The 12448-nt window shown below is 46.9% G+C and overlaps 1 protein-coding gene across 1 annotated transcript in view; it reads left to right on the forward strand.

The window, feature by feature from the left end:
- Positions 1-12448, forward strand: part of LOC129704367 (protein CC2D2B-like) — a 244759-nt gene that overhangs the window by 96739 nt on the left and 135572 nt on the right. Inside the window, exon 15 of the mRNA XM_055647454.1 lies at positions 2215-2355. Coding sequence (XP_055503429.1) covers positions 2215-2355 — 141 coding nt within the window. The remainder of the gene's footprint in view (positions 1-2214; positions 2356-12448) is intronic.

Consider the following 12448-nt stretch of genomic DNA (forward strand, 5'->3'; position numbering starts at 1 on the left):
CCACTGTCACGCTATGAAAACAGAGATGATGAGACTAGGTATGTTACAATATTTAACTTCAGCGGCGCTGCAATTCTGCCACTGGCCGTGTGTGCGATTTTGGCGCGTTTGAGGGGGGGGGGCGGGGTCAAAACGCGGTTTTCTCAATCCTGGTCCTGGATTATATTTTGTTGGAGTGCAGGTTTGGGCTGAGGAATCGTTCCGACGGCCGTTCTGTGTGTTTTTTAAAAAGATTCGCCCTACAATTTATTCGCTGGAGTGATTTTAAAATCAGCTTCTGAAGCCGTCAACGCCAACAACGGGGACGGATTTTACGTAGGGTACAGGTAAAAGAAAGTAGTTTATTTTTATGTATAAAAATGTTTCTTAAGATGCATTTAATTCACATTTTAAGTAGCGAAACGGTGATTTTTATCCCCCGAACAAACCGGCAGTGTATTTGCTGCCGATACGGGTTTAAATCCACTGCAACCGCAACATTCCAATTGATCGCGTTCCAGAAAAGCCCACTCGCAAGCTAATTTAAATGGCCATTAATTTACAGGTATTAAACATTAATTTCCTTCCATTTGGCCTATAAACCCATGACAATGAGATTTAAAAATTATGTTATATTGTGAATTCTTGTGTGAATGTTATTTGGACACTTAGGCTATTTAAAAATGTTCATCTATTCTTAAGAAATGGATAGATGCTTAGATCTAGTAATTAAATTTTGTAATTAGCTACAATTAGGTAACTAACTAATTATATGCTTTAATTTCAAGTAATCTAAGTAAGATTGTTTCATGTTTGTTTCAGAATGCTTCAATCTACAATAACTGAACATTTATTTCAGTTCTCTTAATTTTTAAGAAAGTTATGGGCTTTTGACTGTTCTCGATCACAGCTTTTGTGTTAAGTCAATGAAAAAGCAATAGGGAACAAGATGCTAATTTCCGAATATGAAAATGGCCATACCTTTTTTAATACTGAAGATATGAAAGTGAATTAGGTGTCAAATTAAACTTATTTTTATGCTTTATCTGATGGGATAAATTACAGACTTGATTTTTTAAATCTCAAAATTTTGTAACATTGCTAATGAGACAGAGTTTCTTCCCACAGGCCCTCAGGACTGTACATTCTTATCTCACCAGGGACCAATTTACTAATTTTCTGTTGTGTTGTGGCTTTTTAAATTATTTTTTTTCTAAAATGTAAATACTGGTTCTGTTCTATTCTGTTCTGTGGTTCTGTTGTTTCTGCACAATCCGCAGGCATTGCCAATTTCATTTCACTGCACATCTTGTATGTGTATGTGACAAATTACCTTGATTTGACTTGAAGTTATTGATATTTACAAGTTTAAAAACGCCAACTTTGAGAAGAATACCTGTGACTCTGCTCTGGCAGTTGCAGCTATGACGTCACAATGGGAACTCACAGTCCCCCGACATATGAAACAATGTTGCCATTGTGCTGCGTGGGTCTCAAAAGGAGCACGACCCTTAGGAGCCGCCACACCATCATAGAACACTTAGTCGTGCTCCTGACAGCACAGGTGGGGGAGGGGCCAGGGAAGTGGAATTGGAATTGGAAGTGCTGGGGGAGGCAGGGGAAATGCAATTGGAAAATTTTAAAAGTCCAGTGCTGGGGGGAGGCAGGGGAGTGGTGGAATCATACATTGGGGAATGGGTTGCGTAGGGGGACCAGGCCTCCCGTCTGGCAGGGACCCAACGGATCCCACTTTGTCTAGTGTTTTATAAAATCTATTTTTGTTCGGAACACTCTTCAGTGGTTTCACAACACTGCATTATTCACCCTTCCACTTGAACTTATCTCTGGACCTGGCTATAACCAAAATTCAATTGGCCCAAAAGGTGAACAGCATCAGCAGCCTTGAGCCATTCCTCCCATTTGCTTGATTTATTGTGAGACACTGTACCAAATTTGGTCGAATTGTCAATCCGCAGCTTCTGCCTGCTCCTAAATTGTACCTCGTTTAAGAGATGAAGGAATTTAGGCATCAATGCTTTTCACTGCTCTAGTTTTCAGTTCATCTACTTGAATGTGAGAATGCAATTGGATCAACAGAGAAACGTCATAAAATGCATGCAGGAATGGATTAAGGAATAAATGAGCAGAGTACAATACAGCTCACAATACAGGAATTTATGAACCACAGGTTGGACATATGCTGTACTAAATATTTATATCCTTCATGTATTTTAGGGAAACAAAGCGGCTTCTGAATGTGGAAAAGGAAAAAGACCGCACCCTTCTTACAAACATTTTGAATGTCTGGAAACAAATAAAAGGTTTGAGAAAAATGGAGAAGTGCATCCATACACCAATAAAGCTCCAAGTGCAAAAGTAAGTTTATTTTACAAATATTCATCCTGCTCATATCTGGTTCCATGTATTACCTTATTTACTTATCAAATCCTAGCACCTGCAGACTCTTTTGTCTCCACTTATCACCTTGCAGCCTCTGTCTCTATTTCCACCCACCCCTATCCCCACTTGACACCATCTGTGCTTTTTTTCTCTCCCTCTATCTGTCTCCACCAGCTGCTGCCTCCCAACTCCATTCTTCCACCCCCCACTGAACCATCCCCCACCTTGCCTCGATCTGCAGATTATCTTCTGCCTCATCTGGTTTTGCCTATTGTCTGGCAGAGCCAACCTCATCCCATTTACACACCTCTATACACTTGCTATCTTTCCTCTACACTCTCAGGGCCAATGCAGGGTCTTGCCCCAAAACATCGATGATTCCTCTGCCTCTTTGGATGCTGCCTAACCCGCTGAGTTCCCCCAGCAGCTTGTTTTTTGCTCCAGAGTACATCAACTTCAGCACTTTGTGTCTCCTCCTCAAGATTGGTGCCATCTCTAATCTATGCCAGAGAGCCTAATTACCTTAATTATTCCTTAATTATTCATGCAATTTAAGAAAAAATATTATTATGTAATTGTGGTTATATATTCAGTGGTTAACTATAACAGAATAATTGTATTTATATTCTATATGTTCAAATCTTTATTTCAATTCCAAAACATCATAAGTAAATACTAGACTAAGTGGGACCCATAGGTCGCACCTCAGGGTATAAAGACATAGAGTAAGTTATTGGTAGCTTGCCAAGGTCTTCAGTTTAAAGATCGTGGTAATCCATGAGAATACACTGTGTAGAATCTGGAACTGGAGTTAGTTGATGCACAGCCTTGCTGCAGGTGACCAGCTCCATATCTTTGCAGGCATCATAGCCTATGTAAAGGAAACTAGACGTCGTCCATAGTCCTTTAACTAAGTCTTTATTCAAACACTAATAACACACGTTCCAGCACTAACCACAACTGGTCTACACACGTACTGGAACCTAACAGGGAGGGAACATGCAGACACTACAGTTATACTATAGAATGTGGGAGGGATGATATGCTAATGAGGTAGTTACATATATGGTTGCATGCATAACCATCTACATCCCTTCCCGGAAGATAAACAGCAGCAGCAGGCAATTATACAGACCTGCACATAATAACAATAATGGTAAGTGAACATCTCAAACTAAGCATAATCACCATACTGATCAGGGGCCCGCATAACTCTGCCAGAGCGGGTCCGTACAGCACCCTCACTCCCCTCTCCCAAAGACAAAGGCAGCGAAGATCGGGGGGATGGAACAGGCAGTAAAGCAGGTCGGGGACTAGAAACCGGCAAGGCAAGAGATGGACTAGAAGGGGAGGACGAAGAAGGAGTACTGACAGGAGAACCCAATACCCCATCGCGAGAAACATTACGCAAATTCAAAAGTCCTTGGTAAAAATCACAATTTGAAGTAAAAATGGACTGCAAATGGTTGTTTGGGTTTTTTTGGGTTGAAGTAAAAATGCACTGCAAATGGTTGTTTGGGGGGGGGGGGGGGTTGGGGTTTGTAGATCAGTGCATGTTCCTTTAACCATAGTGACCTCCCGTATTACTAACCACTCCCCATTGTCTCCAGTATAATTGTAGTGTCCCCACCTCTAGCTCGCTCTCTAGCTCCAGTGATGACCACGGACAGCTACAGCATAGTGATAAACAGTTACCTAAATAAATAGTTACAGTAAAAGACTTGTGTGTGCAGTAAGTCATTTTACATGGTGTCACAGCGGTAGACTTGCGTCTCCTGTTCATCGGTTTTTATTTTATTATTTCTTTCTCCCAGTCCTTCCCTCCGTTCCTTTTATCATGTCCCACCACTGTCGTCGACCAGACACGTTGGTGTTCGACACGGACATTGTCCATCGCTGGACCGTGTTCCAGCGCGATTACGAGCATTACATTGCTATCGCCCATCCTGATGCCACTCCTGCTGTACAGGCTCACCTATTGCTTAACCTCGCGGGACCTGCAGCTATGGATCAGTATGCATCGTTCCATTTCGCCGCCGGAGAGGACCGCAACGACCCGGTATGTCTCCTTAATAAGTTCGCTGCCCTCTGTGATATACCCACCAACAACATCATCGAACGCTTCAAATTCTTCCAGAGGCAGCAGCTGCCAGGCGAGCCTGTCGGCACTTACATTGCCGCCTTGCATCACCTGGCTCAGCGCTGCCGCCTTGACACAATCACCCCTGACGAATTAATTAGGGACGTCCTGGTCAATGGTCTCCGCAACGATAGACTGCATGAGCAGCTCTTAGTGAAACCCGATCTGACACGGCGGGATGCTATGTATGCTGCACGCATGTCCGAAGCCGTTGGTTCCGTGTCCAGACAGGCTCCCCAGGACATTAACTTCACCGGTCAAGCCGGTCGCCTGACTACGCGACGCAACCCCGCGGCTCTCCCCATGAAGGTCGCCACCTCCACTGTCCCGCGACGCTGCCCTAACTGTTTTTTTACGGCTCATCCCTCAAACATTTGCCCCGCACAGGGCAAGACCTGTCTTTCCTGTGGCAAACTCGGCCACTTTTCTGCCGCCTGCCGTTCCCGTGGGAAGCCAGTCCCTGCTCCAAGAAGGAGTCTAAACAACCTCGCCGAACTAAACAACATTGCACTCCCTGATAGCGCTCTGCTTCCTCAGTACGAGCTGGAGGAGCTCCAAGACTCTGATGCACTCCCCTCTCGTGAAGATCCAACTATTTTTTCACTCTTGGGTACACCTGCTCTGATTACGGATCCCTCTGTGCATGTTACTGTGAACGGCCATTCCTTTTCAGCCAAGGTCGATATGGCGCTTTCGCCAATGTTATGTCAATAAGCCTTTTCAAGCAGATCAGATCTGGTGAGAAAGTTCTTCCTGGCGACACCTGCCTCCATGCCTACGGGGGGGGGGGGCGTCCTGGTTCCCGTGGGTAAGGCAACTCTTATCTGCACAGTTCTAGAGACCTCTCGGCCCCTCACTTTCCACCTTCTGGACTCTGACAACGTCACCCTGCTGGGCGCCCGTGCGTGTCAGGACTTGGGGCTAGTCTCATTCCACCACAGCATTCACCTAGTGCAGGCTCCCATGGACCCACTTACCGAATACCCCGACCGCTTTGATGACGTTCTGGGCAAGCTGCCCTGCGACTATAAGATTGTTGTCGACCCGAGCGTCGACCCCGTGATTCGGCCGGCACACCGCGTCTCCTTTGCCATGAAGGGCCGCGTGGAGTCTACTCTGCGTGATATGGTGACCATGGGCATCCTCAAGGAGGTGAGCGCTCCCACCAGGTGGGTCTTCACCATGGTCGTCGCAGCCAAGAAGGACAAAAGCGAGATCCGGATCTGCATTAACCCCAAGGACCTCAACCTTGCCATCAAGCGCCCCCACTACCCCATGCGGACGGTAGAGGACGTTGCTGCACAGGTCGGCCCTGCTACTGTCTTTTCAGTCCTAGACGCCAAGAGCTCCTTCTGGCAAATCCCTCTGGACGAACGCTCCTCATTCCTCACCACTTTCAGCACTCCCTTCGGCCGGTTCCGTTTCCTCCGCATGCCGTTTGGAATCAACTCTGCCAGCGAGGTTTTCCAGCGCACCATGGAGCAGCTGTTTGCCGGCTTACCGTGCGCCATCATCGTGGATGACATTCTGGTGTACGGGAGGGACGTCGCTGAGCACGACCTGAACCTCCGCAAAGTCCTGGACAGGGCGCGGGTGATAAACCTCAAGCTGAACCCGAAGAAATGCTGATTCCGGGTCAGAGAAGTCACTTACGTTGGTCATGTCTTCACGGCAGGGGGTCTCAAGCCCGACCCCCAGAAAACGTTAGCGGTCACTGACATGCCCGCTCCTACCGACGTCCCTGGCCTGCAGCGCTTCCTGGGCATGGTCAATTACCTGGGTAAGCTCATACCCGACCTCAGTGAACTGAGTGCCCCCCTGCGGGAACTAATCAAAAAGGACTCCGCGTGGGTCTGGCTCCCGCACCACCAGTCGGCTTTCGTGACTCTGAAGTTGAAGCTTGCCGCTACCCCGACTTTGAAATTTTTCGACCTGCACCGACCCATTATCCTCACTTGCGATGCCTCCAAGTTTGGTCTCGGTGCCGCTTGTCCGCAGCTTTATGACAACCTTCAGCTGCCCGTCTCCTACGCTTCTCGCACCATGACCCCTGCCGAGCAGCGCTATGCCCAGATTGAAAAAGAGCTGCTTGCCGTGGTCTTCGCTTGCTCCAAGTTTAAAGACTACATCCTCGGCAACTCTTTCACCATCGAGACTGACCACCAGCCGTTGGTGACAATCCTGAATAAACCTATCCATGTTGCTTCTTCCCGGTTGCAGCGCATGATGCTGCAGCTCCAACGTTTCACGTTCCAGATCGTCTACCGTAAGGGCAAAGACATGTTTGTAGCTGACACTCTTTCTCGTGCTCCGCTGCCTTCCGTTGTCCGCCACCCGTACGAATCCTCCGACCTTCTGGTACTAAACGTCAACATTGTTCCTTCACAGCAAATGCAGTCCCTGGTCCAACACACTGCTGATGATCCTGCCCTGCAACAACTTGCGGACGTTATCCGCCGTGGTTGGCCTGACCGTCGCTCCGAACTGCCTGCTGGCGCTGCACCATATTTCCTCGTTCGCGACGAACTGGTGCTTCACGCCGGCGTGGTGGTAAAGGGTCACAAAGTCGTGGTGCCTGCCGCACTCCGGGATCATTATTTCCAGACTGCTCACAGCGGCCACCCTGGGGTGGAAGCTACTCTATCCCATGCCCAAAGCCAATTCTACTGGCCTGGCATGGCTCAGGACATCCGTGACAGGGTCTCCGCCTGCGCTGCCTGCAACACCCTGCACCCCCATCAGCAGCGCCAGCCTCTCCTGCAGCCGCCGGCTCCAGAGCTCCCATGGAGGGCCGTTGCCACCGACCTCTTTGAGTGGCGCGGAAAGCACTTCCTGGTCCTGGTGGACTCCTATTCCAGCTGGTTCGAGGTCGACCAGCTGACCTCCATCACCTCTGCCGCCGTCATCGGGAAACTTCGCCGCCACTTCTCCACCTTCGGCTCCCCGGTGACCCTCCGGTCCGACAACGGCAGCCAATTCTCCAGCGACGAGTTCAAGACCTTTGCTGCCCGTTGGAACTTTCACCACATCACCAGCAGCCCCGAGTTTCCTCAAAGCAACGGACTTGCTGAGCGGGCCGTACGTAGCGCCAAGGAGCTGCTTGAACACTGCCGCCTGTTCCGTGCCGATTTCCACCTTGCCCTGCTCAACCTCCGCAACATTTCCCGCGACCCTGCGCTCGGTTCCCCTGCCCAGCGCCTTATGTCTCGCACCACCAGACCTCCCCTGCCGGTCTCCCAGCAGTCCCTCAAGCCCTCAGTACAAAATCCTGCCACTGTCACTGAGCGCATTGCCAAAAAACAGGACACCCAGAAGCGCTCCTTCGACAAATCTGCCCGGCTACTTCCACGTCTGCTCCCGGGGCAGGTTGTCCGGATGCAAATCCCCCACTGGCCACTACCGCCTGGCCGTCGTAGTCGGCGACGCCGGTTCTCCGCGCTCCTACTTCGTCGACTACGAGGGGGCTATCTACCGTCGCTCCCGCCAGCACTTACTCCTTGTGAATGAGCCCGCTCCGCCTCCCGCGGATCCTTCTCACCCCCCCATCTCTTCTCGACCTCCCGTTGCCCCTCACGCCCCGTCTACACCTCGCATGCCACGCACCCTACCCTCACAACTGTCCGCCCGTTCCCCTGCCTCGCCTGTCAAGCCAGCATCGCCCGCAAAACCTCCCTCCCCTGCCAAGCCTGTTTCTCCACCCGCAGCCCCGCATTCTCCTCCGCCCGCCTCCCCTGCCCATCCCCCGGCTGCCGTCCCTTCTGTTCCCGACGATGAGGAGGAGGGCGGTTTACGCACCCGCTCTGGCCGGCTGGTCAGGCCGCCTGTCCGCTACGGGGAACTCGCATAGTATTGTACTGTTGCCGGTGCGGTTGGTGTTCGTAGCGTATGAGCCGTGGTCACTCTGTATAGTACCTGCCACGCTTTTGTTTCCAAGAGGAAGGATGTAGATCAGTGCATGTTCCTTTAACCATAGTGACCTCCCGTATTACTAACCACTCCCCATTGTCTCCAGTATAATTGTAGTGTCCCCACCTCTAGCTCGCTCTCTAGCTCCAGTGATGACCACGGACAGCTACAGCATAGTGATAAACAGTTACCTAAATAAATAGTTACAGTAAAAGACTTGTGTGTGCAGCAAGTCATTTTACAGGGTTGAAATAAAAATGCACTGCTAATGGTTGTTTGAGGAAGTAAAATGCTTTTGTGGGGTTTTTGGTTGCAAAAACACTGCAAAGGGTAGTTTGGGTTGTGTTTGGGTTGAAGTAAAATGCACTGCAAATGGTTGTTTGGGTTGAAGTAAAATGCACTGCAATGGTTGTTTGGGTTGAAGTAAAAATGCACTGCAAATGGTTGTTTGGGTTGAAGTAAAAATGCACTGCAAATGGTTGTTTGGGTTGAAGTAAAAATGCACTGCAAATGGTTGTTTGGGTTGAAGTAAAATGCACTGAAAATGGTTGTTTGGGTTGAAGTAAAAATGCACTGCAAATGGTTGTTTGGGTTGAAGTTGCACTGCAAATGGTTGTTTGGGTTGAAGTAAAAATGCACTGCAAATGGTTGTTTGGGCGGGTTTTGGGTTGAAGTGAAAAGGCTCTGCAAAGGGTTGTTTGTCTAAACTTGACAAATTCCTGTTTGCACTATATTGATTTTAGGTAAAACGCTACCACTTACGGCTGTGATTTTTGCCCATCTTACTTGGTCCCCCTCCGCTGATCAGGTGCATAGGATTCTTCCCATCAATGAAAAATAAAAGTGCTATTAGTGTTTAAAAAATGTTGAGAATCTCTCTCCTGTCAATCACGCCATGAAGACCACACCTTTTCCAGTGGAAGGGGGAGGGATTATAAAATTCGGAAGTGTGGGTATGGCTCAGTCTCTACTTGATGGGGGAGGGAGAGGTCACAACTCTGCCTGAGTTCTGAATCAATGAACACACTGAACTGTGAGTGTGGTGTTTTGTGTGGTTTTATGGTGGTTTTATGGTCGTTTCACCTTGTTTGAAATGTTATGAAACTGCATTTGTATGTGGTGGCCTTGCACCCTGCATGAAATGGTATGAAACTGCATTTGAATGTGGTGTCGTTGCACCCTGCATGAAATGGTGTGAAACTGCATTTGAATGTGGTGTCGTTGCACCCTGCATGAAATGGTATGAAACTGCATTTGAATTTAGTGGCCTTGCACCCTCCTTGAATGGTATGAAACTGCACTTGAATTTGGTGGCCTTACACCCGGCTTGAAGTGGTTGGAAACTGCACTTGAATTCGGTGGCCTTGCACCCTGCTTGAAGTGGTAGAAAACTGAACGTGAATTTGGTGGCCTTGCACCCTGCTTGAAGTGGTATGAAACTGCACTTGAATTTTGTGGCGTAGCACCCTGCTCGAAGAGGTAAGAAATTGCACTTGAATTTGGTGGCCTTGCACCCTGCTTGAAATGTTAGGAAAATGGATTTGAATTTGGTGGCGTTGCACTCTGCTTGAAATGGAATTTCAAGGGATAGCCATGACTCAACTGCCAGCCCACCAGCCATGAGTGAGCTGCCAGCACATCAGGCTTGAGGGACTGAGCTGCCACCACAAGAATCCATTTGGCCCACAATGTCCATACTAGCCCTCTGGAGACCAGTAGTCCCTGCAGCCAACAACACCCATACAAGCTTTCCAGAAACACCCCCCCCCCCACTGGCCACCAATATTGGAATCGGTGGAGAGGTGGAATATTGCGTCGGGGGACCAGCCCTCCCGTGTGAACATGGGACCCACTTAATCTAGTTCTTGAATAAAACAACCTGCAGGATAATTAAGCTGTCTGCCTTGTTAATTTGTGCCTGGATTGACTGCGAGATAAGAAGTGAGTGGTCCCAAGCTGTCATTGGAGTGCCATCTGCTGCTGCCTTTGTTGCCTTGGAAACGGAGCTAGAACGCTATCAACTCCTACACTGGAATGTGTACAATCAGCTCCCGCGTTGGAATGCTGTGCCTTAGTGAGCATTTGGCCGTTTTGAATCGACAGCTCATAAGTCTCACAGACTGCAATAGCTCTATCCAGAGTTATTGCAGGATCGTGGATAAGCTTCCTTCTCAGCTGGTCATTAAAAAGATCACATACCAACCGGTTAAATTCGTCTTTGAGATTGCCAATTCTGCAAGTTCCTGCAGCCTTCTTGATAGCACAAACAGAAGATTCAATAGTTTTGTTCCCATTCTGGTATCTTGAGAAAAATTTAACACGTTCGATGAGTGGATTAGCTTGAGGGTCACACAGCTGTCGAAACTTTCTCATGAGACACTCCGGTTCGACCGGCGACTGAGCATACACAAACTGTTGTGCTTGTTCATAAGCTTCATCTCCTGCGAGTAGAAGGAGCATGCTTGCACGGACCATAGCCAACTTGTCATGAGACGTTGCAGCAAAGAACAAATCATACTGTCGATCAAAGGTATGCCACTGCTGCCCGATTCTGCTATCGAAAACGAGTGGGTCAGTTTTTCTGAAACCTGCAGCAATGTCTGAGATTATGAAAAGCCTTGTAAATAACAGCCAAAGTCAAACCAAAATCCCACCTCTGACACCATGTGCAAAGTACTTACGATACAGAGTCATTATATATCATAACAAAAACTTTAATTTGTATACATACAGAGATCATTGAGATGAGTACTGTAGGCTCCGAACCGTAAGTTAAAACAACATGGCTGGTGTGGGAAACCTGACATGGATTATGGATAAGGTCATCAGCAGCAAAACCAGACATAAATCAAAGCAGCAATGCTGTTTGGTCTGCAGTGGTGACTGGGTGGGGCAAATTCTTCCTTTGATGTATCTGTACAAGGATCTGGCACATATTTCGCAGTGGTTTTTATCCTCGTATTCTTCAAATCCAATGGTTTTTGGAGATTTTTTTTGATGCAGTAATTCCCTGAAATACTGTGCTGATGGAAGGTCATCAGCATGAATCGTTAACTCTATTTCTCTTACTACCGAAATTGCCTCAACTACATCGTATTTCCAGCATTTTCTGTTTTTAATAATTAAACTGTGTTATTTTCTGACGCTGATACAGCATTTTATTATGGACTCAAATTTCTACGTTCCAAATTTGACTGATTTCATTCGCTCATCAAAGTGAGGAAAAGGGATTTTTTAAATAGTATTTTGACTAGTCATTTTCAATAATTTTCTAAGAAATTTGCAAGTTGCTGCAATGGGTCATAGTTTCCCGCATTGAATAACAACATATGTAAATGATTTTATATAGCACGTTAGGATTATTTTCATCGAGAAAGTGATTTTTATCCAACTTTTCTGTTTGGTATGATTTCCATTTTTGTCCATTTTTTTTCCAGGTTCCTGTGAAAGCTATTAGGTTTAAATCATCCTGTAAAATAATTTTCTAGGCATTCTTCCCTCATTGCATGGCAATAAAAAGATTTTGCTCATAAAAAGCTTATTTTTACAGTGTTTATCATCCATCTTGCTTAATTTCATTGTTCTATTTATCTTTCTATCAAAATTGTTTTAGATTTAAAATTAATCTCATTCATCTTTCCTTTACTTTTAAGTATAACTGATTGAGACAATCAGCATTTAATCCCTTTGTTGACAATCTTAACCAAAATCTCTCCGCACATTTTAATGAAATATGTTCAATCTGCCCCTAACTGAAAGCAATAGTCCTCAAAAATCAGGTATTTAGAATGCCTTCTTTCTGCCAATTTTTCAACTGTAACCTTTAATGTGGCTGGGGAAATAATTGCTTACTGGGCAGCTACAATCTAATTTACAGGTGGTCTTTTACAATAAATAATTCATTTTGAATTCCTTGTTGACATCAAAGTTTACAAAAAACAATGTTTCCGAGTAACAAAATAAAACAATTAAAAGTGAATAGAACTGACGGTGCGGAACTAACTCAGCAGGTCAAGCCCTTCT

This window comes from Leucoraja erinacea, chromosome 15, assembly GCF_028641065.1.
Source record: "Leucoraja erinacea ecotype New England chromosome 15, Leri_hhj_1, whole genome shotgun sequence".
NCBI lineage: Eukaryota > Metazoa > Chordata > Chondrichthyes > Rajiformes > Rajidae > Leucoraja > Leucoraja erinaceus.